The 27,519-nt window shown below is 45.2% G+C and overlaps 1 protein-coding gene across 1 annotated transcript in view; it reads right to left on the bottom strand.

Annotated features, from left to right (window-relative positions):
• PODXL2 (podocalyxin like 2) overlaps positions 1-20,964 on the bottom strand; it is a 36,348-nt gene extending 15,384 nt beyond the window's left edge. Inside the window, exons 1-2 of the mRNA XM_032338199.1 lie at positions 20,840-20,964; positions 14,628-14,906 (exon numbers count right to left, since the gene is read on the bottom strand). Coding sequence (XP_032194090.1) covers positions 14,628-14,906; positions 20,840-20,909 — 349 coding nt within the window. The 5' untranslated portion in view covers positions 20,910-20,964. The remainder of the gene's footprint in view (positions 1-14,627; positions 14,907-20,839) is intronic.
• Between the last annotated feature and the right edge of the window lie 6,555 nt (positions 20,965-27,519).

The raw sequence follows: 27,519 nt of genomic DNA on the forward strand, positions 1-27,519 counted from the left end.
TCAACAGAGCCCACCAGCTGAGCCCAGAGCCTCCCAGAATGGAGGGGGTCACTGTTGGCAATGACAGGGAATTTTATCCTTCCTGCCATTCCTGGGAACCATATCTCGAAATGCGGGACTTAGGAGGCCTCCTGGACAAGCAGGACTTGTTCTGGTTTTGCAGTGAACCCTAGGCCTCTTCAGGGTAACAACATAGGAAACTCATGGGCCTGTTCGGTTGGGAGATTCTTCAAAATACTAGAAGTGATTTCTAGGTAGCAACTTTAATTGGCTGCCATTTTGTTGCAAAATAAGTATCAAAGGCTATTTAAAAATACTCTTTAGACCTGAGAGGCAGTTTAAAGTAGTGAACAGGGCCTCCTCCTTCAAAATTTCTATCAAATGATAGAATGGCTTCTCAACTGTCAAATTAAAGTTTTAAAGGTTTAGATAAATTTCTGGGAATATGGAAAGTGGATGAGATCACAAGAGCAAATTAACCATTCAGCCAATACAAACACCAGGAAAGATACTGGAGAAGAGAGGCCCTCTTCCCAGCAGAATTAAGGAGAGAGAGCAACTATGGGAACAGCAAGAACACAGAACATTCAGGTAATGGAAGATAATTTTTAAATTCCAGTTAATATCTCAGAGAGATCAAAAGATATTGTCTCCCTAAAATAAGAACAGGGTAATAAAAGAATCAAGTAATCTCTTAAAAAAGAAGAAGAAGAAGAAGAAGAAGAAGAAGAAGAAGAAGAAGAGAAAAAGGTTTGTGGAAACTGAAATTAAATTGTCAAAATATAAAAATTCAATAGAACAGCTGGAAGAAAAAAAGTCAAGGAAAAGCCTCAAGAGCAAAAGTAAAAGGACAAGATAGAAAAGTTAAAAAATACAGATGACCAGTGCAAGAGATCTAATATCTAACTATTCCAAAAAGAGAAGAACCCTTAAAATGGAGAGAATAAATAACCAAACAAAGAAGAAAATTTCCCATATCCCACAGTGGGAATCTTTACATTGAAAGGGCATATAATTGAGGTAAGTGATAAAAGACTCACACCTAGCCTCATTATCATATTTCAGAATTCTAAAGAGCAAGATAAGATCCTAAAAGTTCTCAGAGAAAGAACAGGTTAACCTATAAAGTAATAATCAAATTATCTCCAAGCTTCTAATTCATAACACTAGACTGCAGGAAGCTGAATTGAAAATGCATTCAGAACTCTGAAATGACTGTATTTTGAACCTGGTATTTTATATGAAATGACTGTATTTTGAACCTGGTATTTTATACCCAACTAAAGTGGGTATAAGTGTGATTACAAAATACAGACATTTTCATATATGCAAAAGACTTAAAAGTTTTTCAATCCACAGATTCTGAGAAAGTACTTAAGGAAGTTCTCCAAGAAATCCAAAGAAGACATGGAATCAAGAAACATGAGAGGAAGTCATAAAAATAAGTCTCTTGAAGGAAGCTGTGCAATGGGCCTAGAGAACAAGCATTCAAATTAGAACATGGATCTATATAGCTCTGAGAGTTATTACAAAAAGAAAAATGGATTCCCTATTAAGAAAAAGTATAATTTTTTGAAGCTGAATGATCTTAGTGATAATTATAATAATTAAATTATAATTATATAATATTATATATTAAATTATAATCTTTAACTGAATAATCAAATATTATTTAAACAAATAAATGAATATTTATTTAAATGAATAATTAAAATATTCTACCCAATCTACTTTTGTTAAGTGTACTCTTTTTGAGTAGAAGTGATTGGTAACTTAACATCTTCCTCTCCCCAGCCCCTGCACACACTCTGTAGGGAAGCTTACCTATTCCCTACACAAAGCAGCCATGGTGTTCAGGGGAGAGGTATGTTTCTGGAACAGAGACCACAGAATACTGTGGAGACCCACACCAGCCTCTGATACTGCACCATCTAGTATCACCTTTAAAAATATCAAAGAATGAGGGGCGCCTGGGTGGCTCAGTGGGTTAAGCCGCTGCCTTCGGCTCAGGTCATGATCCCAGAGTCCTGGGATCAAGTCCCGCATCGGGCTCTCTGCTCAGCAGGGAGCCTGCTTCCCTCTCTCTCTCTCTGCCTGCCTCTCTGTCTACTTGTAATCTCTGTCTGTCAAATAAACAAATAAAAAAAAATATCAAAGAATGATCAAAATTCACAGGATATTAGGGGAAAGCCAGGCTCATGAAGAAGCACGAAGGAGAGAAAGCAAAGCAACTCACTTCTGAGAGAAGAGTTAATCTAGTAAACAAAGAAAACTTAGAAACATTTCTTATTAACATCTGTAGAGAGACTCGAGGAAATTACACCCATAAAACAAGTTTATAAAAGAACAGAAGTATTTTACTTCAACAGAAGTTAGCACTTTTTAATAGATCTGTTTACAATCGAAATACAATGCATAAAAACATAATTGGAATGGACAGGATGGCCACTTGACAGGAAGATGATATAATAGCACACCACATGGATGCTGGGGAAATGGACGTATATGACCCCTTACAGGCACGAGATTTTAGGGCTAGAAGATTGCCCTGACAGAAATGTGCAAGAATTTGATGACAGAGGGGACAAATGAAAGCAGAGAAAGAATTGGGGTCTTGCTGCAATGTTCTGGGAGAGATAAACACAGATGATGACATTGGAATGAGGAGAGAACAGGTTCAAGAGATGACCCCAGGAGCACCTGGGTGGCTCAGTCAGTTAAGCGGCTGCCTTTGGCTCAGGTCATGATCCCAAGGGTCCTGGGATTGAACCCCGTGTCAGGCTCTCTGCTCAGCAGAGAGTCTGCTTCTCCCTCTCCCTCTACCTGCCGCTCTGTCTACTTGTGCTCTCTCTGTGTCAAATAAATAGATAAAATCTTTAAAAAAAAAAAAAAAGAAAGAAAAGAAAGATGATAAATCAAAGCGAATCAAGGGTAGACTTGATACCCTATGTGCACTGGCTGACTAACAGGAAGAAGGGGGCACTCTGGCTAAAGGTGGGGGCAGCCATGCCCGTAGCAGAAATGGTCTAGTCTAGAGGCAAAGTGCATAGAAAACCCTTAACAATATGTATTAGGTAAACCCTTGACTGCCAGCTTGCCTCCTGAACCCATGACCTGCCCCCTTAGGGAGAGAAAAGAGCCTCTAAGGGCACAGACTGCTCCTTCATTAGGCTCCCTACTGTGTGATCACTCCCAGATAGCCAGCCCCTGACTCATCCTTTCTCAGCGAGTTCATGGATTCCAAAGGCTTTATCTATTTCCTCCTCTGCTAAAGACTCCCAAATTTACATCACCCACCAGGCCTTGGCCTTCTCCAGCTCTATGGTTTCCCGAGACTTGACAAATCAGTAAACGCCACACCCTGAACGCAGACTCAGCAGGATTTTTTCCCACTTTTTTTTTTTTTAAACCACCTCCCAGCATCCAGAGTTACTCCTTCTTCTCTTATTGTGTGATCTTGGTCCCACTGCTAATCAGCAGTGTGCCCTTGGACATGCGCTTGACGTCCGTCCCTGTGTCTCGTTTTCCTTCTCTATAAGATAACAACAGTACCTAGCACCCAGGGCTGTGGTCAGGAGGCACTGAGATAAAACCTGGACACAGCCCACACAACACAGCAAATGCGTGATTGATTTTAAGTATTCCTCTATCTCCTCCTCCTTCTTATTACCATTAAATTTTTATATGGTAAAATCGTAAGGGGAAAAATGGCACCATTTTGGAAGTCTGCTCCACAGGCTGACAGACAGGATAAGTGCCTGCATGATAAATAAATCAACGTGAATCAAGGGAAGAGGGAAGGGCAGGGAAGGACAAGCCTAGATATGAACTGAGTATCAGAAAGGTCTCTTACACAGAAACAAGAAATTAATGGGAGACCCAGTGGGGGCGCAGACTGTGAACCAGAGGTGTGGTGGGAAGTGGAACGTGAGCAGGCGGGGGACAGACACAAGGGGGACAAAAATGGGGGTGCTAGGGGTGCTTGGGTGGCTCAGTGGGTTAAAGCCTCTGCCTTCAGCTCAGGTCATGATCCCCATGTCCTGGGATGGAGCCCCACATAGGGCTCTCTGCTCAGCAGGGATCCTGCTTCCCTTCCTCTCTCTCTCTCTGCCTGCTTCTCTGCTTACTTGTGATCCCTGTTTGTCAAATAAATAAATAAAATCTTTAAAAAAAAAAAAAAAAAAGAAAAGAAAATGGGGATGCCAGAAGAGTGGGGAATGAGACGGGATCCAAACATGAATGTGAACTGGCCAGTGAAGAAGCCATGTTCAGTCCAAGAAGAGAACCATAGTCTGCTTAACTGAGAAAGATACAACAGTACTTCTGTGCCATCCCTGCCAAAAATGTAGACCCTGAGTCATGGGGAAACAAGAGACAAAACTGAGGGGTAGTCTACAAAATAACTAGCCTATCTCTTTCAAAACTGTTGGGGTCATGAAAGACAAAGACTGGAGAATTTTCCAGAATAAAAGTGACTAATGAGGCATGACAACAAACACAGTACCTGATTTTAGACTGGACAGTGAACTATAAAAAATAATTTTGTTTTCTTTTGCTACAGCAGACACCAGGGGGGTGGGGGAGTGGCAAGTTTGAACAGAGTTTGTCATCATATAGTAGTATTGTGTCCGTGTCAATTTCCTGATGGTCACTGTACTGTGATTCTGTAAGAGAATGTCTCTGTTCTTAAGAAATGGACACTGAAGTATGCAGTGTAAGTAAACGGGCACTGTGTCTGCAAGCTACTGTCAAATGGTTCAGAAAGAAATTGTATGTTCATAAGCCATACACATATTTGGTAAAATATTAACAGTGAGGGAATCTGAGTGAAGGGTGTGTGGGAATTATTCTTGCAAATCTTCTGTAAATTTGAAATTATATTTTAAATAAGGAATTACACAGAGAAAGAGCCCACATCACTTTAAGTACTGGCTAGTGAAAATGCCAGGGCCACCAGAAGAGAAGTGAAACGTGGCAGGGGAGACAGGGCAGGCCATCCTGAACTAGGAGCTTCCAAAAGCTCCAGGAGGAAGGAACACAGTTGCTGTGAGAGGCGAACAGTCTCCCTGGACGGGGAAGAATGTGTTTTTCCCATTCTGGTGTCCAGGGAAGGAGACCAGGCTTCCAGAGACTTGTGACACTGGCCTGGGAGAGGAAGCTGGGGCAGTCATTTTGGAGAGGAGGATAACGGGGTAAACTGGCAATGGAGGAAGAGAAGGATAGCAGGGGAACGGAGCAGGAAAAGGAGAGGGATACGGGAAAGGATGGCTCCACAGTGGGGGAGGCACAAAGGGCCTGGCAAGGCAGGTGGCTGCCCCAGCCCCTGGTCTCCCAGTGCAGTGACAGCAGTATGTCCTGAGCCCTGTCCATGGCTGTCACCGAAAGCTATGACTCCACATGGCGTGAGCCTGTTCTGCTTAGTGCCCTAGACTTTGCTTCCTAGCCCATCTATTTCAGCATCTGGAGTCAGGACAGGCAGGGGTCCGCACACCCTGAAACCTGTCTGGGACGAAGGCATACCAGCAGGGCACTCACCACACCCCCCACATCTGGTACAAGCAGAGATGCCCAGGAGACATGGTCAAGACAGCAGGAAAGTCGGTCAAAGCCCCAGGAAGATAGTGACAGTTGGGACACTAAAAAGAGGTGAGAGGTGCCTCACAGCTCAGACCCTCCAGAGGGAGCTCCAACCTGGCCTCAAAGCATGGGAGGTCAGGAAGTGACTGTCCTGCAAGGACACCGCAAGGTCTCACCTCGCCATCGGTGAGACTGCAGAGGAACGCCTGGGACCTCCACCAACCTCTTCCTCCTGCCTCCACGGCGTCCCTCACTGAACGCAGGGCAGCAGCTCTGTGAAGGTGTAGTACCCCCTGGTGGCTTACATTGGAAACAACATCTTCCCAAACCATCCCCCACCCTCAAAGGAAACCAGGCTTCCAAAGGACACAGACTTCCTTTTATAGTTGAGGAAAAGTGAAGCTCACAGAGGCGAGGACACTTGCTCTAAATTGTGAAACTACACTTATCACAGCTGTAAAGTTGTAAAACCCAGGCTTGTGCGTGGTTAGCCAGTCTTTCCAGACAGACCTGCTCCGTTAGGCCAATGCCCAGACTCGGCTTCAGACGCAGGGGGAGGAGCAAACTGACAGGGGAGCATCCTCTCTCCCCCTCCATCTGCACCACAAGCCATGGGCCATCTCTTAGAAGCTGGGCTTGGATCACCAGACTAGTTGACAAGTAAGGGCTCAAGGCGCAGCTTCAAGGTTCTACAGGCAGGGGCTAGAATGCTGGCTAACCAGCTTCTAGGCCCGCCTACCACCCCCTGCGACCTTGAGGCTGAGGTGAAATGACATAATGCATTCAGATCAGCTCTCCCAGAAGGCCTGCTCTTCTCCCTCAGGCCATATCTTCAAGTCACACTGCTGTCACACTCCACATGCCCCAGCTCACTGCAGGTGAATCCGCGGGCACGTGTTCCTACAATGGGACTCTACTGGATGCCCTACAACCTTCAAGGACCTAGGATTCTAGCTCAAGAAGGGACCTGGGAGGGGTGCCTGGGTGGCTCAGTGGATTAAGCCTCTGCCTTTGGCTCAGGTCATGATCTCAGGGTCCTGGGATCAAGTTCCGCATCAGGCTCTCTGCTTGGCAGGGAGCCTGCTTCCTCCTCTCTCTCTCTCTGCCTGCCTCTGACTACTTGCAATCTCTCTCTGTCAAATAAATAAATAAAATCTTAAAAAAAAAAAAAAAGAAGGGACCTGGGAGGTCATCTGGACAGGAGATGGCTAAGTCTAGGTAAGGTGGGCTGCCACCCTCTTCGAGGATATACCTCCTTAGAGAGGCATTTCTGTGTTGGTGGCTTTTGTTTTCTCCCCAAATTCCTTAAACCCAACTGCTGTGGTTCCTGTACAACTTTAGCCCATTTCTGTTTTGTCTATTTACGTGAGAAACTTCTGGGAAGCATCTCCCTCGGGATAAAAACCTACGTATTTTCTCAGTTGTTCCAATTTAGCCTCCTTTGCCTGGGGCTCGACAACTGGGATTATGCCTCATTCTCAGCCCCCTCTCCCTGTCATTCTTCATGTCTTGTGGAAACTCTGAATTCGCCACACAGTTGTTCCAGTGGTCACAAAATCAGCAGAGTAGGTACACAGTAAATATTTGCTGAGTGAGCTGCTGAAAAGTGAACAAGATTCATGGGCGACAAGCTAGCTTATGCGAGCTGGAAAGTAAGGTTTCCGGACTCAGGCAGCACGGTCTGAATTTAACACAGCACTCAAGCTGCTCTCTCCCCATTGGAGGTGATCTTGTGGCTTGGAGGCAGCAGGAGGCCACCCTGATGAAGCTCCAGACCTTTGGACAGCTTGGATTCTCCCGGCTTTTTCTTTTTCTTTTAATCTCACTCTGGGGGCTGGCTTTTGTTCCCTAAATAGATCGTGTTGCATTTTCTCCCTCCTGTGTTTCATCGGTTTTGTTAAGTCTCTTTCTCCAGCTTATCAAGGTCACACTAGACTTTGTTTCTGCCTTCCGAGGTTGCCATAATCTCATGGATGACCCCTGGCATCCACTGAAATATTAATGAACTGACTCCCCTGCTTAAGATGTGAAATTAAGACAGGCACCAAGCCAGCGGCCTTGGAAGATCACGTAAATGTCCCTTTTGCTTAATGTCAAATCACTGAAAATTGCCCCCCTGAGTGCAACACTCAAGCCAGTTATTCAACTCAGTGTTGATACGAAAACCCTCACAAAATTCACAACAGACTGGCATAAAAAGGAAGCGCAAGGGGAGAAGCTTTCAGTATAATTAAAAATGACTTTTTAATGGTCAACCTCAGTAGTCATCAAAGAAATGTAAATTAAACATGATGATACAGTTTTGGGGGTGCCAACCTGACAATATACGTATATATTTAAAGATAATACCGAGTATTGGATGAGTGCAGGAAACAGGCACTCCATCTGCTACTGATGGGAATGGAAATCAGGCCATATTGGGGGTGGGGGAGCTTAATACATATGAAAAGCTTTAAGAAGAGACATTCTGAACCTGTCATTTCACTCCTTGAAATACACGCTAAGGAAACAATGAGGATGCTGGTAAGGACTTGGTTTCAAGCATTCCCATCATGGCGCAGTTTGCAGAACAAGACTGGGGACCATCCAGCGCTCAGGCGGCAGGCCACTGTCCGAAAGGGCGGTGGCTGGGCCGGGCTTGGGAGACTACTCCTGCCTTAACAGTGAGGGCAGACAGCTCCCTTAGCTGGCTTGGAGAGACACTGGAAAGTGAAACAGCAGAACCTGTGCACTGTAATTCCATTTTTAAAAAGGCGTATTTTATGTATTTCCCATGTAGGAAAAATTCCCAGAAAGATACATGCCAAAATGTTAACATTTGCCAATTCTGGCTGATGGGATTAGGAGTGGTTTTTACTTTCCTCTTTTCTGCATTTTCGGATTTTCACATAATAATACTTATTACTAGTGTAAAACAAAAGTACAGTTTCTTGTGGGCATCTAGGTGTAAGTGCTTCTGTCAGCTGGTCTTCTTAGCAAACATGCCTGATGCGTGCGCTGTGACCCAAATCATTCAACAGCAGGTATGGTATCAATGCATAGGAGCCATTTCCAGGTCCCAGCAGACTGGCTTTGATGATCTGCTTTCTACAAAATTCTTCACAGGCAATAATAATTCAAGGGGTCTAATAAATGATTTTACATGGAGGGGTAGCAGATCTTAAAGCAGAAATCTCAAATTTGAGATTTCACTCTGCAGCCCGTTACCTGTGTGATTTAGTGCCACGTTTAAACCTCTCTGAGCTGGTTTCCTTAGTTATAAAACAGGGATCCTAACAATGCCTGCTTTTACAGTTTTCATCAGGCTGCTGTGAGGTTAAAAAAATGATGTGAAAATGAAATATATAATAATATAAGTACTCATGAATGTTCTTTTATGCCCAACCAACCATCATTTGGCATGTACTTCCCTCCTCTTGGTACAGGAGTATGGGGCGCTACCCCCTGGCTTCGAGGGATGCTCAAGAGCTAGTACGGACCAGAGAACCCAGTCCCTCTGGCCTCAGGATTGGGTCATAGATAGGCTCATGACACAGGGAAGACAAACAAGTTTCCATCTGAGACTTTTCCAGAAGTGCTGGGGAAGCACAGTTCTCTCTCTGCTGCGGCTGCTGGTGAAAGAAAGGACACTGGAGTGACTGGAGTGGAGGGCTCTCTGAGCCACCGCACAGGGACAACGTGCCTGAGAATGAAGCCAGCCAGGGAAAGCTAGGCCTGATGGAGGAAGATAGTTGTCTATGCCCCATTTCAATATTTGGATCCCAACCTGCCTAGCTTCTGCAGTTACTGAGCCAATCAACACCCTCTTTTTACACAGGGCTGTCAGCATGTTTGAGTTGGGTTTCTAGAACTTGCCGACCCTAAAGAGTTGTTGCTTTTCTTGTAGAACACTAATTAGTAGCTTGTTCACTAGGAAAATTAAAATCGCATGCAGAGAATTTCATTAAGGATATCGGAGAATGAAAGGGTGGAGGGTGACAGGAGAGACAGCTTTGGGATGAGTGGGTAACCCGGGAAAGTGTTCTTAATCATTAACAATCTTATCTGAATTATTTGATCAGGTCTTAAGTTGGCTTGATGCTAGTTGGTAAAGGGCCGATCTACATTCTACTTCTTTGCCCCTACTTTGCTGAGATCACTCTTCTCACCTGGAATGTCAGAAAACCGTAATGTTTTAAATCTGGAGAAGGCTTCAGTCTATCATTCCTCACTTACAGAGGAGAGACTGAAGCCAAGATCAGACAAGGGACATGCGCTCAAGGTCACATCCCTCATCGTCAGCCGAGCAGAAAGACCAGTGCCTGTTTTTGCTGTGGGACCTCAGGATCGTCACTGTAGAAGGAAGGCTCTAGCTCTGGCTCTTCTAGGTCCAGCAAACTAGCAATGAAAAATATAGCAAAGTACTTGTGACAACAAAGCACACTGGTTTCCTTTCTAACACATGCTATCTCTGTGCTCCTACAGTGGGTCACTAGGCCCAGGTGCTCAGGAGCCACTGATTCCAGACTCAGCTCTGCTGTACACAAGCTATGTAGCCTTGGGCAAAGCTCTTACTCTCTCTGGGCCTGGGTTTCAGCATCTGTGAAGCAGTGACAACTCCTGCCTGTGGACCCTACAGAGTGCACAGTGTTGTAAAGTTCAAATGAGCTAATCACAGAGAATATTCTAAGGAAAAAAACGGTAATATTTACTATGTTAAATACAAGACATTACTGCTATTCTCTAATAAATAATTGAGCTGAGAGGCATAGGTTGCATAGAAAGAGCCAAGACTATGGAGTCTGGAAACTTGGGTTTGATTCCTGGTTCTTACACTTGGTAGCTGGGCTGTTATGCAAACTCCTGGAGCCTCAAGTTTGTTCACTGATCAAATGAGAGTAACAATATATATTTGTTTCTGTTGAGATTAAATGAGATAGTATACAGAAACACCTAGCATGGAGCCTGGCACACACTAGGTGTTCATGTATGGGTTGATGTCATAATTAATAGAAGGGTATAGGGTCTGAGATTAGGCCCATCCACCGCCTGGCTTTCAGCAGTCATTGCTCTTGGACATGGATGTAGCCATGTCCCCATGGGCTGTTAGGACAGCACTTTGCATGGTCACTCTGACCTCTGGACACACTCTTCCTCCGGGCAGGCCCTTTGAAGTTTCCTTGGGTCTCCTCTAACCTGAGAGACAAACCCAAAGAGGCAATGCCCTCTTTCCTTCCAGAGAACACTAGACGGAAGCCTCTGACTTTTAGGGTCAGGAGCAGAAGCAGGCAGAGGGGGCTGGCACATACTGTCCTCTCTGGGCTTCCTCCCCCTACAAAGGAGCCTCATACCTGGAACACGCTCTGTCTCTGGGATGACCTCACACCGTATTATCAAGGTACCATGAGGACGCAGAAGCAGAACAACTAGCTTCACATCAGGGCCACTAAGCTCACGGAGATGCCCCTCTAGGCAGATGACTTAGAAGAAGGCACTCCTTCCATCTGGCCTGACTGCGTGAGTAGCATGCAGGCCCGACTTGAGCCCTAGCTCCCCTGCTCGGCAAGGCGCCCCTGGACAGGGCACCATGCGCACAACCAGGTGCAGTCCTGCCCGCTTGGTAGAGATCCAAAGGCCTCTCAGAAGCTATGTCTTCTGAGCTAGGTGCTGCAGGATGATGACAAGTCTGCCTGGCAGCTGGGAATGGAGAAGAGCGTTCCAGGCAGAGGGACAGGAGGAAGGGCACCACAGACTCAGGGAACAGGCCTGAGAACACACGGATCCTTGATCCAGCTCTGTCTCATACCAAGTGCGACCTTGTTAAAGCACTTAGCTTCCCTGTGCCTCAGTCCCGCATTCACCAGTGATAATAGGCTAGTGAACCGAGGCTTGCAGGAGCAGGGAAGGAGATGAGGCCAAGGGGCTGGGCCAGAGCATTAAGAACACTTTCTGCAGTACTAAGATGTTTCACTTTTATCCTGTGGGTACTGTGTTTTCACAAATTGCCTCGGAGGTGTACAGAGAAGAGAATGACCCAAGGAAAGGTAAGGGCCCCATGGGAAGGTGAGAGATGTGGAAGCCTGGGAAAAGCGGCCTTCCTCAATCTCCCTCCTCCAGGGCTCTCACCCGTTCTTCGTGCAGGGCACCTGAGTCCCCATCTCACAGGTGTTCGGGGTGTAGAGCAGAGAAGAGGAGACAGACCACGCTGTAGAGCCAGCACAAGGAGGAGAACAGATGCCAAGTGCCAGTGACAGAACACGTATTCGATTACTTTCTATTTTCACTATTAAGAGACGCAGAGAGGCGAATGGGAGAAGAAGAGAGAGAGGAAAAGGAGGGAAAGGGAAGTGAGAGGCAAAGAAAATGAGTTCAGCAAAGCCTCAGGGCCAACCCACTGTGATCCTGAGGAAGGTCCTAGGCTCAGCACTGTGGCTTTCTTGGCTAAGGCCCTTGGAATGACTGCTTGTCTTAGACTAGATTCTCAAGGGTCTTTCCAGAGAAAGACCCAAGCACATCTAATTGTCTAGTGCTTCTTTTCCGACAGGGGGATAGATTTATCAGCCTATTCTGCTGCGGTAACAGGCTAGCTTAATGGGGGAAATGAACTAAATCCCTATCTTATACCACATACCAAAGTAAATTACTGCTAGAATAAAGAGTTAAATGTAAAAATTTAATGTTAAAAAAATAGAGGAAATAAAGGTACATATATCTCAGGGAGGGAAAGGATTTTTCTAAACATAAAGCAAAGAAAAACATAAAAACATTTCAAAAGAAAGACTGTGAAGTTTGTAAAAAAAAAAACTAATTTATGTCAAAAATTACTATAAACTGGAAAAATGTTTTCTATACACATCAGAGAAAGTATTCCTTTTATGTGAGGATTGGTACAGTGATAAAAATAATTAAAACCCCAATAGAAAAAAATGGAAAAGCAATGATATGTAATACAGAGTACACAGAAGTACCAAGCGCTGTACTGGGAGTGTTCAATGAACCACTGCATTTAAACCTCACAACCCTATGATACTATTTCCTGGATGGGGAAACAGGCTCAGGTTGCTCCTTGCCAAAAATCACATAGCCGTTAGGTGTTGGTGCTGAAACATTGGGATCTGCCTGACCCCAGAGCCTGATTTCATTATACTATGCCTCAAATCGGAGAGGACCATAAGAGGTCAGAATACGTACATACATACATACATACATACATACACACACACACATGTTAACATTCACTGGCAATCAAAAGCCATTATAATTTCTCTATCAAGTTGACCAAGATTTCTAAATGACAAAACGCAGTGGTGAAGAGGGTCCAACAACCTGCCCCTCATTCCACCTCCGGTGGGTATGCAAACTGGAAAGATCTTCCTCAAAGCTGGTTTGGAAATATTTAACAAAAGCCCGTGGAAAGATTCCTATTCTTTGTGCCAGACATGTTCCATCCCCTCCAGATCGTCTACCTTTCTCTACCCTGTCCTCTGCCCTGAGAGATGGACCCTGGGAGTTACCGCAACAGGCCAAGTGTCCCTGCTTCCCGACCAGACTCCCCGAAAGAGGCAGGGGAAGAGAGATTGACAGGGATCCTGGCAGAAGATGGGAGGAGAGGGGGTCAGGTACTTCCTCCCCTGGTTTCTCCCCTGCTGGGTCACAGCTCTTGCCAGGATCACTTGTTTGCCAGCACTCTCTGTCCCTCCTGGTTCCTTTCATCCATCTCTCCCTCCATCCCTTTGGGTGTAGGAAAACTGAGTGCTCTGCTGCCCAGGACCCTGGACTCCTCTGTGGTTGACCTGTCTCTTGCCCATACCTTTCTAAGTTCCTTATTCTATAAATAAACTCTCTCTGGGTTATCTCAGTTTGGTCATATCTTCTTTTTCCGTCTAGGATGCCGATTGATACATCTTTACAACTAGAATTTTATTCTAGAAATGTATCATGAGGAGACAATCAGAGACATGTAAAAATATATGATGATAGTTTCAGCAGCATTAAAACTGGGAACAACCTAAATATTCAACAATAGGGAGCTGGTTTTAAACCTGTGATGAGCCACATGACGAAATACTACATAGTCACTAACAATCAGATTTAAAAAGAGTATTCAATTATGTGGAAATACATTTATTAAATATTTTAAGTGAAAATATTATGATCCCAATTTGGCACGTAAAAGGGACTACAAGGATGTATCCCAAACTATGACTAGTGATTCTCTTTTTGTTGTGAGGTTACGGGTGACTTTCATTTCCTTCTTTGCATCTTTTGTATTTTCTACAATTTCCAAGTACTATTTTCATAATTAGAGGACACAAACCCAAAATATTATACATGCTAAAGAGAAAAATTCAAACTGCGTTCTATAACAGCCTGCCCCCATGTGCACGGGCAGGCACACACACAATGTGGCAATCTGGCATTTACAAACAGGCTCCTGCTGGCCAAGAACGTGCACAGCTGCTGAAGCCAGGAGCATGGCCAATGTGCTTCACCGCGTCTGCATCCAGCTCCTAACTGCATGCATTCCAGCTTGGGCTCTGGCCCACATAGGTCCCTCAGCCATGCTCTGGAAACTAGCTCTGAGGCATGACTGAGAGAAGGGTGGTGCCTTGATCTGGGGTCAGAGAGACCTCAGGAGGGGTACAGGAACCTTCAACAGGGACAACACAGCACAGCAAGGGATGAACCCCTAGACCTTGGGAAGCCCTGGCTTGGATCATGGCTGAGCAGATGAGCAGCTGATGAATTTAAGGATGCTCTCAACCCCTCTGAGCAGTGGTTTTTGCATGTTTACATGGGGGGAAAGTTACCCTCCCAGGCTGTTGCATTCTATGGTGTTACATGAGAGCAGAACATGGGCTCCCTAAACAGCAGCAAACGTTAAAGAGAAAAGAGCCTCGGGGACCAGTAAGACACCAGGGGTCCCAGAGACTTGGCTCTGGCGGCACATAAAAGCTGGCAGGGAGAGACAAGAGATAGGATTTGAGCAAGGAAACGGTCCTCTGGCATTTTGCCTAGCCAGCCTCCCTCCCAGCTGCGAGGTACACCCAGTCTCAGGTAAGAAAAGCTACCTGCAGTGGGTCCCAGGTCCAGACTGGAGTCATTCAGCGCCTCCTCCTCTTCCCAGAAGTACTGTGGCGGCTGCAGAATGCGTGACTCTTCGCTCTCTTCACTGGGGAAACCCGAGCCGGGGGCTCCCAGGCCTGCTCCCAGTCCCATGGCCTCACTGGGCTCCTCCGAGTCCAGCGGCTCCAGACCCGTGGGCGGCAGGAGATCCAGCAAGGAGGTGGAGGTGAGGCCCTCTGGGCCAGGCTCATCGGACCCTGCTGCACACGTGCCCAGGGACGCTCCTGCACAGACATGAAAGCCGGATGGTTAGAAGGGGCCAGAAAGGCAAGACTGGCATACGGTTAGGACACGCCTCCAACAGCAAAGAACACAGGGGTGCCTGTGGGGACTGGGGGGGAGACACTCCTGACATCCGGGGCTGCCGGGGGATTCTGAGATGCTGTTCTCACTCCACAAAGGCCGAGATGTTCAGCCCTCCCGGTGGCAGGACCAAAGGCAAGCCCGAGGGAGGTGGGCCGGAGAGCGTCATTAGACTCAGCACAGGCTTGACAGTAGCAGCGGGGGTAGTATTTGTTCACTCAGAAAAGGCCACCAGTGGCCACCTTCACTACAGCTGTGCTGGGCTGCAGCGGGCACAGATGCAGTGAAGAACAAGTCCCTGCTCTGAAAGACCTCGTGTGCGTACCAGTCCCCAGGCATCTGTCCTAAGCTGAACATTTTCCAAAAGTGCATTAAGAATGAGATTTGGATGTCAGCAATCCGATCTCCTGAACAGTCTCTAAAGACTAGGTGAGACCACAGGTCAGATTCAGCCAGCATTGGTCCTAACATCTTTGTTTAGCACCTTGGATCCCTCTTTCCTAATTTATAAAACAAACGAACAAAACCCAATAAATTAAAGGGCATCTTTCTTGCATCTCTCACTTCCATTCACTGAGAAGAGGAAGACAGCCCTATGGGCCAGCTTCACACCTTAAGTACTAGCTTAATCACACAAATACTACTAACTTGCTCTATGTCTTCTGGAAAATTGCTTAAAACCTCTGGGTCTATCTCCTCATCCTTAAAAATAAGGAAGGTGGTTAAAATGATCTCCAAGTTCTCTTTTCCAAGTCTAACGTTCAGTGATACGATCAAGAGTTATATCCTGCTCTCCCCCGTTGCGCACCGGGCCCTGGCCTGAATAGTTCATGAAAAACTTTCATGATGTTTAGAATAAAAAGTGAGAGCTAACACTATTTGTGCTTCATGCTCCATGCTCCGCATGGTCTGAATCTGAAGCTTCACAACTGCCTTCTGCAGTTGTGATAGGCCCTAAGCTTGGCACCCGAAGCGTGGTGGAGACCCCGTGAGTTATGTGTGCATGGTCAGGTGACACGGTACCGCGAATACAACATCTGACCGAAAGGAGAGCCCCAAGGGAAAGGGGCTTAACACAGTTAAAAGTTGTGTGGATGAGGATAAACAGGTCTTGATCTCAAACACAGGAGGACGGTCTAGTAGAGAGAGCTTGGGCCAGGGAAACAGGTTTGGGTTCTGGCTTCCCTGGGGGAGCTGCTCTGGGTAAGCTACTTCACCAGGGGCCCCAGGTTCCTCATTGGTAAAGCAAAAATTCCACAGCCCTCAGGAAGGCAGGGGCCTCAAAGAAGGGCAGCTCCATGCAGACCGTGCCATAATGAGCAGACTGCATTCCAGAAATCTAAGTATTATTATCCTTTATAAAGAACAGAGAACTGGGATGTTCTTGGCCAGGAAAAAAGAACATGCAAGAGAGACAATGGTCAGTATCTTCAAATATATTAAAATAAAAGGTTGATGTGAGTCATAGAAATCAGAGTTATTTTATGAGACTTCAAAAACAAAAACAAAACAAAACAAAACCAGGACTAATGGGTGGAAACGTGGGACAGCATGCAAGCTTCAAAAAACCTTTAACCAAAAACAGGTAATGCCTAGGGCCACTTGCCCCCACCCGCCCAGCTCCTGCTTCTGCTTCCAGTCCCTGCTTCTGAGAAGCTCTCCCTGGTATTCCCAGTGTAGGCTAGGCACCACACTTAGTACCATAGCCTTCTGAACCAATCACTGCACTTTTCTCTCAAACTGGAGCTGGTCATCTATGGCCTCCTTCCCTCACTCTGTATGTCTCGTGTCTGAGTCAACTTGGTCAGCCCAGTGCCTTGACAGACTCTGAAATATGACAGGAACACAACAGGTGTTTGAATAAATAACCCTCTTGTTTCACAGACGAAATAAGGGAGATCTCGGGACCGTAAGGTCACAATCACACAGCCAGTTAATAGAAGTGCTTTCTCCCCTCAAAAATGAGCACGGTTTGAAAAGTGTAGTCTAAATTTTAAATGTGATACCAGCAGATACAACTGTAGAAGTGGTACCCCCAAGACTGGGGGAGCCAAATGCAATAAACTTACCTGAAAAAAACTCATGCAGTCCACAGAGAAAAAAAGTCAATTGACAAGAAATGTTTGTAATAATTAAATAAACATTTTACAGATCTCTAGGTCACCTGAGCAGCCAATCTTTGAAAAAGTCATTGGGTGAAAATCTGTATCTACATGAGCCAGTCTCTAGCGGGTACCTTGGGAAAGACATTATGTCAGCCTCTTTAGAAAAGTACAAACTAGTTTTATTTAGGAATTCTTGGGATTTTAGCCTCTGGAGGCTCAAACTTGCATTGCCTCTTCAAAACCTGAGTGTTGCCTCTCTTGGAGCTGAACTGGGGCCTGGTGGGAGAGAAGTCCCTCCCTTCTGGGCCCTGGGCCTTCTCTCCACAGTGGCATGGATCTTGAGGAAACTGTGTGAGCCCTCTCAAGGAAAGTCTGACCAGCAGTCCTGTTGATTTCCCACTTCTGGAAATCAAATACTGTGTAGTCAGTGAAGCTCCCTGTTCAGAAAACTGCAGTCTGTGCAATTCCCTGGGACCACTCCCTACCATTTCCACAAGGAGGCGAGTTTCTCCATTCTCTGAAACTCTCTCCTCCACCTGTCAGGCAGAGACACCACCAACTCCTTCCACCTCCTCCTCCCTCCTTCTCTTCCTTTCTCAAACTTCTGATATGAATGAACAGAAATTTTGATAATCTTGCCAAAAAGCTATTGTGAAAAAAGGAATCTGGGTCCTCACTCTTCTCCAGTAAACAGTTCCATTTTCTTGAACTTCTTTGTCCCTGTGATGGTTATTTTTTCTTTATATAGACCTTGATATTTTCAAAAGCCTTAGCAATGGATAATTATTTAGTAACTGTAAGAGCTTGCTTATTTTCCAACTTGCCTACCAAAATAGTAGCTGAGCCCTAAGCATTCTGTGTATAATTGCTTTTACACTTAATAATTAATCTGCCTTAACTGAGACTCCATCTGATTTAAAATTTCAGATTTATACTCTTTGTGACTGATTCTTTTTTCCTTTTAAAGACTTACTTATCTTTGGGGTGCCTGGGTGGCTTAGTGGGTTAAAGCCTCTGCCTTCTGCTCAGGTTATGATCCCAGAGTCCTGGGATCAAGCTCTGCATCGGGCTCTCTGCTCAGCGGGGAGCCTGCTTCCCCCTCTCTCTCTGCCTGCCTCTCTGCCTGCTTGTGATCTCTGTCAGTCAAATAAATAAATAAATAAAATCTTTAAAGACTTACTTATCTTCAGAGAGAGGGCACACTAGCACACGGGGAGGGGGGCAGCAGGAGAGGGAGAGAGAATCTCAAGCAGATGCCATGCTGAACATGGAGCCCGACACAGGGCTTGATGTCACAGAATCACAACCTGAGCTGACAGCAAAAGGTGGACACTTAACCAGGTGTGCCACCCAGGCGCCCCTGATTTTCTTTTGTTCTCCTCTAGCATCTATAATTTTCTGATATTTCATCACTCCCAACAGAAAGAGGGAGAGAAAAAGAAGGCATGTGAAAAGGATTTGGTGATCAGCCTCAAAGAACTGAAAACCTGACCCAAACTCGGAAAAAGAGGCAGAGGAAGCAGGTTTATATCTCAGGGGATAAAAAAAACAAGGCCTTAGTAATCCGCATGTTTTATCTCCCCTGCAATCTGCTCCTGATCCAAACATCCCTTTCTGATTTCCACCATCCACTACACCCCCATCCTTCTCCTCATCAGCAGCTTTGAAGTACAGCTCTCCCTAAGCCCTTGCCAGACACCAATACGGGGGCTGCCCGGCAGCATCTGCCACACAGCCCCCACACCCGTAAGTGTCAGCTACAACAGAAATTGTCTAGCACAATCACCCTACCACATACACACTCACACTAGTGTGCATGTCTGGATAATCTGAGAAGCAATGCCCAAGCGCTCTTGAAAGGTTTCTACAGAAAGGTGTATAAAAAAAAGACGTACTACCAGACACATATGTGTCACTAAAGAGGTAAGTAATAATGTACACCACAAAGTGTGTACGGGAGGGAGGAGTTGGGAGGGAACACAGAAGGAGTAAAGCTGCCCACAGTCATCCATGCCTAGCCACAGCTGGACATGGGTCCCGCCACATGCTGCTTGCCAGTTCTGGTATGGCTGTTGCACAAAGAAAGAGCAAACTAATCAATATTTAATTTATTTGTTGAATCTCACCTCTTCCAGAGATGATTCAAGCTATGCAAACATAGACATAGATGTGTGTGAGCACATGAGACAAACGCCAATGGACATACTTCTGTGCACACACTTAGGTCCTTACCCATCCCTGGACTGATGGTGGAGAAAAAGTACCCCCTGCTGAACTGAGCCTTCCTAGGACAAGCTCAGGTGCAAGAGATCTCTTTCCCTGTCCAGTCGTTTTCCCTGGGATTCTGTCACTATGGGCCCATGGCAATGGCCCATCTCACTGCCACTGTCAAGCAAAGACTGCTCTCTCCTCTCGGGCAGAGACCCTTCAAAGGCCTCTCCTTCGTCACAAAGATGCACACCTGTGCCTGTGTCTTTGGGGGTTAACCTCACAGGAGGTGACTAAGTAGCCAGTGTCCCTGGTCAACTCCCACATACACACACACACGTTATACTCCTGCATGTCCATCAGAAGTGGAATCACTCAAGGCCATCTGATGAGTGAACACATACACTATATACACACATGCGTGCACACACTCATTCCGGTGCGTCTCTCTACCAACACCAATTAGCAATTGCCCCTTAATATGCACTCGTTGCATACCGTCCCCTTTCTGCTGTGTCCGGCACATGGAGAAGCTGTTCAGTCATGTCCTTATTTGACCCACTCCTGCAGACAGCACTTCTACCCACCCGCATTCAGTGGTGGTGGCCTGTCTGGGAGGCTGCCACATACCTTGTGACCACCCGCCAGCAAACACCTGAATCCCATGTATCCCCCTGGGAAGCTTCCAGCAGGCTCTGACACAGGCACATCTATTTCACACCTGCCCCCCACACCGAGCCTGTCATCACCCACACACTGCCCTTGGGCACTGCTGAACTAAAACCACATCTCAGAGTGTCTCTCACACCCATCCCTGCGTGGCAGATGCGCAGGAGCTATCCAGCAGTGTCACTGTCACAAGCAGAGACCTGGGTGCTGTCATACCTCCTCTTTGTCAGCTCCTAATAAAGTTGCCCAGCACAGTCTAGACAGCCATTCGCAATGACACACCCCTCCTCCTGTCCGGTAGCACCATACGCGCGTAAACACACACCCCTCATTGTCGCAGCAGCTGTGTGTACGGCTCTTTGGCACTTTCCCCCTCGGAGCCGCAAGACACTGGCGCCCACGCTCACTGTAGTGACCTCACGGGACCTGTAAATGCCGCCTCCCCATCCCTGAGTGGCTATCGCGGGACTGGCAGTCAGGGTCTGTCCTCCTCTCGCTCGTGCTCCCGCCCTCTCCAAACGCCCCCCGAACAGAGCCCCCAGGGAGCGCGTGCAGCGCGCCCGCCACCACACTCCTGAGTGTGTGTGTGTGTGTGTGTGTGTGTGTGTGTGTGTGTGTGCGCGCGCACACGTACGCCCCCGCGCCGGGGACCGCTTTCACACGAGGCACACGCCGTGGCCCCACGCCCCCCGCCCTGGGAGCGCGCGTGTCGCGGACGGCGCAGCAGCCCAGCCGAGCCCCGCGCTCCCGCGCCTCGCGCGCCGGCCCCTTTGTTGGCGGCCGGGGAGCTGTCCAGCACCGCGGCCCGCCGTCACTGCCGCCACCCGCCGGCCCCGGCCCCGCGGCCGCCCGCCCGCGCAGCGCGCACTCACCCCCGGCCAGCAGCAGCAGCAACGGCGGCAGGAGCGGCGGCAGCCGGGCGGCCAGCAGCAGCCAACCCATGGTGCAGCCGTCGCCGCCCGCAGCCGCAGCGGCGCGGCGCCTCGGCCGGCGTCAGGGGCCGCGCGGGCGGAGGCGGCGGCGCGCGCCCGCCCCATTGGCCCGCGTGGCCGTCACTCACCCCCAGCCCCGCCCGGCCGCGTGCCGCGGGCGCGCCCCCGCGAAGACGAGGCGGGCGCGCGGGCGGCCGCCCCTCTTCTTGGGCCCGGGCGCCCGGCCGGCCAATCAGCACCGCAGAGGCCTGTAGGGGCGGGGCCGCGGCTGCGACCGCCTGGAGGTCCCGGCCTCGCACCTCGCGACTTCAGGAGCTGCGGCCACCTGCCTGAGGTGCTGCGACGGAGGAGGGAACGCCAGAGCCATCTAGTTATCCATTCCCCTGGAAACATTTCCTGTGCGCCCAAAAGGCAGCGGAGGGTCACTTGCATGGAAGGACACTGATCAGAGAAGACAGGAGTGACCCCTGATGCAGTTGACACGAAGAGTGGCTTTAATCCTACATCAAGGCACTCTAGGCGGAGTGGGGTCAGGGAAGGCTTCTCCAGGGCACGTCATCTGGGCAAGCAATCCTTTGTGCCTCAGTTGCCTCAACTGTTATGTATGGGCTTCCTGTTAACAGAGCAGTGTTGCTTAACTTCTGTAAAGTGTTTGGTCCCTTTTGGCAACAAAAGTTCTTTCATATGCGGGGCTCCACAGTTGTGAACAAAACAGCCACAACCCTTATCCTCAGAGCTTAGTCTAGTGGAGAAGACAAACCTAAAGACCAACACGACACACATATGATTGCATGATTAAATTGTAAGGTCTGTTAAGATGTATAAGGGAATATGAGACATTAGAGAAAAGGACCTTCACACATGCCTTCCTGAAGAAACGACATTTAAGCTGGCACCTGCATGGATGAATGGGTATTGGGTAGGAAATCGGGTTAGGGAGAGAATCTTCCAGGCAGAGAGAAAAGTGCATTCGTAATTGCTGAGTTAGGATGGAGCTCAGCCTCTATAAGGAACAGAGGAAAAGTCCTGACCCTTTGGGGATGAGTGAAATTTAAACATCTGCAGAAGCGATAATTTCCTGGAGTTTTACTTTATATGTAGTATACTCAGAAAACATTGCTTTAAAATAAATTATTATATTGAATCTTCTTTTTCAAATTATATTCCCATCCCTCTATCCAGGGGTGTTATCACTAGATATTGTAGATAATCCCAAAGGATTTTCCTAGGACTAAATAGTTAGGAGAAATAGGAGTTGGGGAGGAGGGGGATAGGGCAGAATGGGTCCCTGGAAAAGGAAAGAACATGAGCATGGTATGGTAATAAATGATGTACCATATTAAGGGGGATAATGAGTTTCATGATTAGCATGGGGGCAAGAGATAAGGTTAGAAAGGTACATGGCTTATGAGCTAAATATCTTGATGAATTCTTGGTTAATCTGTAGTAAGTCCTTACATTATAAATGAAGAAACACAAGGAGAAAGTGATGGGTCTAAGTACATATCAAAAAGTTGTGCCATAAAATTAGAACATTGATAAAGATATTCTCATTTAATTAACAGAACTACATCATTTTATTTAGCCCATGGTCAATTTAAACTCCACAGGCCATTTGAGTCAATGAACATGATGGGTTCTAGAAAATTAAGTGAGGACCTAGTAGTAAAAGATTTTGAACATCGTAAGTTTAGACTTCCTTTTCTTCTGTAGGAACCATGGCATATATTTTAGAGAATTCTGAGGGCAGCAGGGAGGAAGAGCAAAATGGCCAGTGGAGAGAGTGCTGTAGTAGTCTCAGTGGCAGATGGTAGAAGTCTGACCTAGAGCTGACATAGCAGATTTGAGAAAACACTCCAGAGGCAACCAACAGGACTTGGAGAATGACTGAATTGAGTCATGTTGACTGCGTTTTGGGGTGCTATTTTCTTTGCAAGTACAAGTTAAAGGAGACCTAATCTAAAACAGTTCATATGTGAGCGCCTGGGTTACTCAGTCCGATAAGTGTCTACCTTTAGCTCAGGTCATGATCCCAGGGTCCTGGGATCAAGCCCCACGTCAGCTCTCTGCTCAGGGGAAATACTGCTTCTCCCTTTCCCTCTCCCTCTGCCTGCCGCTCCCCCTGCTTGTGTGTGTTCTCTTTCCCCCTCTCTTACTTTGTCAAATAAATAAATAAAAGCTTAAAAAAATAGTTCATACAAAAAGCCCATGAATAGGTAATGGCTACAAAGTGTAAAGCAATTTTGACCTTAAAATGATATAGTATTCAGAAAAAGGAAATTAATGGTTCCATTATTCTAAACTGTTTTAACTTTGTTAGCATTATCTTTTTATAATAACTTTTATTTTTTGGAAGAAACAAGTAACAGATGATAAATCCAGGATGATGTCATGAAAACCAATTGTTAAAACTGGGAATATCTGACTTGGAAAAGAGAAAAGTAGGGTGCATCTAGACCCATCATTTATTTCCTTCTTTCCTCCGTTACAATGAATGAAACATCCTCTCTTTATCACTGGCCAGTCTCCTCCACCATTGCATTCTTTATCTCCTATTCAAGGACTTCCATATTAAGGTATTCCTTTTCTGACAGCGTCAGTTTTCCTTTCTCTGGATCATTTTCATTAGATACAAATGTGGTCCAGTACTTCCACCTTGAAAGCAAGTAAGCAAGCAAACAAGCAAGAAAGGTTGATTGAGGGATATGAAATCATGCTGGTACACTGAATACATGTGCCTGCTTTCCCCTCTTGCTTTTGACTCCTAGAAATGAGAAGAAAGCTAAATATATACACCTAAGTCCAAAACAGCACCGGAAAACAAGATGAGATCAATTGGTGGTCTAAAATGAGGAAGAATTGCTTGGAAGATAAAAAGCAAATGAGATTTAATTGATGGAGGAAACTGCAACCCAAAATGCATACCTGTCTAAATAATCTTAGGTTAAAGAGTAAATCACAATATAAATTTTAGTCTATTCATTAATTAATGACAATGTGAGAACATTGCACATCAAAACCCATAAGATACAGCCAACAATTCAGAGAGGCTTTATAGTTGTAAATGTATTTATTAGGGGGAAAAAACACAGGTTAAATGTAAACAAACTAAGCATTCAATTTAAGAAGGTTTAAACTCACAAAAACACACACCCCCATATACACATGAATCATTAAATTTCTATTGTTGTTAAAATAACAAAAAAAAAAAAACCAGTAGAACTGATTGTTAAAAGCCTGTTGTTTGAAAACATAAATAAAACAGTCAAATCTTTAGTATAAGATAAAAAAGAGAAGACATAAGTAAATACCATTAAGAATGAAAAAGGGAACAAAACTAGAAATAAGATTTCAAAATTATAAGCAAAACTTGATATATATCAATAAAATTTAAAGTGTAATTGAATGCTTTTAAGGAACACATAAACTACTAAAAAATTGATTCAAATAGTAGAAAAGCTAAACAAACAAATAACAGTGGGGGGGGGGAGACAGTAAAAAATTGACTGTTAAGGGGCGCCTGGGTGGCTCAGTGGGTTGAGCCTCTGCCGTCGGCTCAGGTCATGATCTCAGGGTCCTGGGTTCGAGTCCCACATCGGGCTCTCTGCTCAGCAGGGAGCCTGCTTCTCCCCTCTCTCTCTGCCTGCCTCTCTGCCTGCTTATGATCTCTCTCTCTCTCTCTCTCTGTCAAATAAATAAATAAAATCTTTAAAAAAAATCGACCATTAAAAAAGACATAAGCGGGACTGCCTAGGTGGCTCAGTAGCTAAGCCTCTGCTTTGGCTCAGGTCATGATTCCAGGGTCCTGGGATTGAGTCCCACATTGGGCTCCCTGCTCAGTGGGAAGCCTGCTTCTCCCTCTCCCACTTCCCCTGCTTATGTTCCCTCTCTTGCTGTGTCTCTTTCTGTCAAATAAATAAATAAAATCTTAAAAAAAAAAAAAAAAGACATAAGCTCCTTTTGGAATGAGAGTATTCTGTCAAACCTTCAACGTATAAACTCTTAGAAAGTTAGAAAGTGTCCCAATTCACTTTATGAGGTTTGTGTAACCCCAATGCCAAAACCAACTAAGCAACTCCCTTAACACAGATGCAACTTGCTTAAAGAAAATATAAGCAAGTTGATTGCAACAATGTATTAAAAATATGTTATGATTAAATAGGGCTTAACCCAGGGACCTAAGATTGGTTGAGTATTAGCAAAAGTCACTAATATAGTTCTCTGCATAAAGGAGTCAAGAAAAAAATCTTAAGAGATGCCCCCAAAAGGAGCATGTGATGAGACTTAAAACCCACACCTTTTATAAGGAGCAAACGAAAATGTAAGAAGTAAACCAGAACTAGAAGGAAACTTATTTCATTCAAAAAGGATATCTCGGGGCACCTGGGTGGCTCAGTGGATTAAAAGCCTCTGCTTTCGGCTCAGGTCATGATCTTAGGGTCCTGGGATCAAGCCCTGTATCCCTGCTCAGCAGGGAGCCTGCTTCTCTCTCTCTCTCTCTGCGTGCCTCTCTGCCTACTTGTGATTCCCCTCTCTGTCAAATAAATAAAAATAAAATCTTTAAAAACAAACAAACAAAAAACTCCAAAAAGGATATCTCCCAGAAACCTACAGCTATCACCAAACTTAATGAAGAAACGTCAGAGGCATTCTCATTTAAGTGAGGAATAAGGAAAGGATAATCATTATCAACACAAATATTGAGTATTCTGTAAGACACAATGCAATAAGGCATGATAAAGGAAATGGATTAAAAATATTGGGGAAAATTTGGTAAAACTAATTATTTGCAAGTGTACTGAGAAAATGCAAGACAATCAACAGAATCACTAATTGAAAACATTTATTAGGAGTTCAGCAATGGGTGTCTGCGTGGCTCAGTTTTTTGAGTGTCCAACTCTTGGTTTCAGCTCAGGTCATGATATTATGGTTCATGGGATTGAGCCCATGCCAGGCTTTGCACTTAGTGGGAGTCTGCTTGGGGATTCTGTCCCTCTGTCCCTCCCCCTGCTCTCTCTCTCTAATAAATAAATAAATAATTTTTTTAAAAGGGTTCAGCAAGATTTCTGGATACAAGATATAGAAATCAATAATTTCCTATGTATAATCAAAATAGGAGGAGAAAAGATCCCAGTCACAACAACAAGCCAAGAATAAACCCAACTAGATGTAAGAGAACTAAATGAAGAAAATGCTAGACTTCCATATAATACTTCCAAAAAGGCAAAAACGTATCTTGTCCCTGGATAGGATGATTCAGTATTATAAAGGTGTCAGATTAATAAAATTTGATGCAATGACAACAAAAAACCCCTGAGACTGTTTTATGGAAATCTGAAAAGAAGATTTTAAAATTCATCTAGAACAGGGCGCCTGGGTGGCTCAGTGGGTTAAGCCGCTGCCTTCGGCTCAGGTCATGATCTCAGAGTCCTGGGATCGAGTCCCGCATCGGGCTCTCTGCTCAGCGGAGAGCCTGCTTCCCTCTCTCTCTCTCTCTGCCTGCCTCTCCATCTACTTGTGATTTCTCTCTGTCAAATAAATAAATAAAATCTTTTAAAAAAAATAAATAAAATAAAATTCATCTAGAACAGACAACATCCAAGAAGAGCCAAGCACATTTTTATCAAAACATAGTATAAAATATAGAAATTAAAATAGTGTGGTATTAAAACCAGAACAGATGCATAAATCAATGAAATAAAACAGAGAAGTCAAAAGCAGACCTCAGTACACTTGGAAATTCATGATAAAGAAAGCTTTTCAATGTAGTGGGGAATAGCTACTCACTCAGTAAATGGTGTTGTGTCAATTATACTACTTGAAAACATGAAGTTAGATCCGTACTTCCTATCACAGTATCAGACTGAAGAACTGAATGTAATAATCTTTGAAAGCTACTCTAAGTAATGATAAGTAATACAGGAAACATATTAGCCAACAAAATGCACAAATGAAGTTATTGAGTTTTATCACCACATAAAAATAAACACCAAGCATTTAAAGAAGAGTCAATAGCAATTTTTCACAAACTCTTCCAAAAAAATAGAAGAGGAGAAAACACTTCTCAGCTCATCACATGAGGCCAGTATTACTCTGATACCAAAACCAGCCACAGATATGATAAGGAAAAAAAAACAACAACTACAACGACAACAACAACAACCACAACAATAACAACTACAGACTAGTATCTCCTGTGATCATAGATGCAAAAATATTCAACAAAGTACTAGAAAACCAAATCCAGCAACATATAAGAATTTTACATTATAACCAACTGAGATATATCCCAGGAATGAAGGGTAATTCGAAATCTGAAAATGACCTGAAAATGAACTACTACAATATACCATATCAATAGCATAAGGGCCAAAAGACACATGATCATCAACAGGTGCAGAAAATATATTTTACATAATTCAACAGCCCTTCATGAAAAAAAAAAATTACTTAAGAAACTAGGAATAGAAGGGACTTTTCTCAACCTGATAAAGACACCTATGAGAACCTCCAGGCAACATCATACTGAATGGTGAAAGATTGAATGCTTTTCAGCTAAGATCAGGAACAAAACAAAGATGTCCACTCTTGCTGCTTATATTAAATATTGTACAACATTG

This window comes from Mustela erminea, chromosome 1 (assembly GCF_009829155.1).
Source record: "Mustela erminea isolate mMusErm1 chromosome 1, mMusErm1.Pri, whole genome shotgun sequence".
Taxonomy (NCBI): Eukaryota; Metazoa; Chordata; class Mammalia; order Carnivora; family Mustelidae; genus Mustela; species Mustela erminea.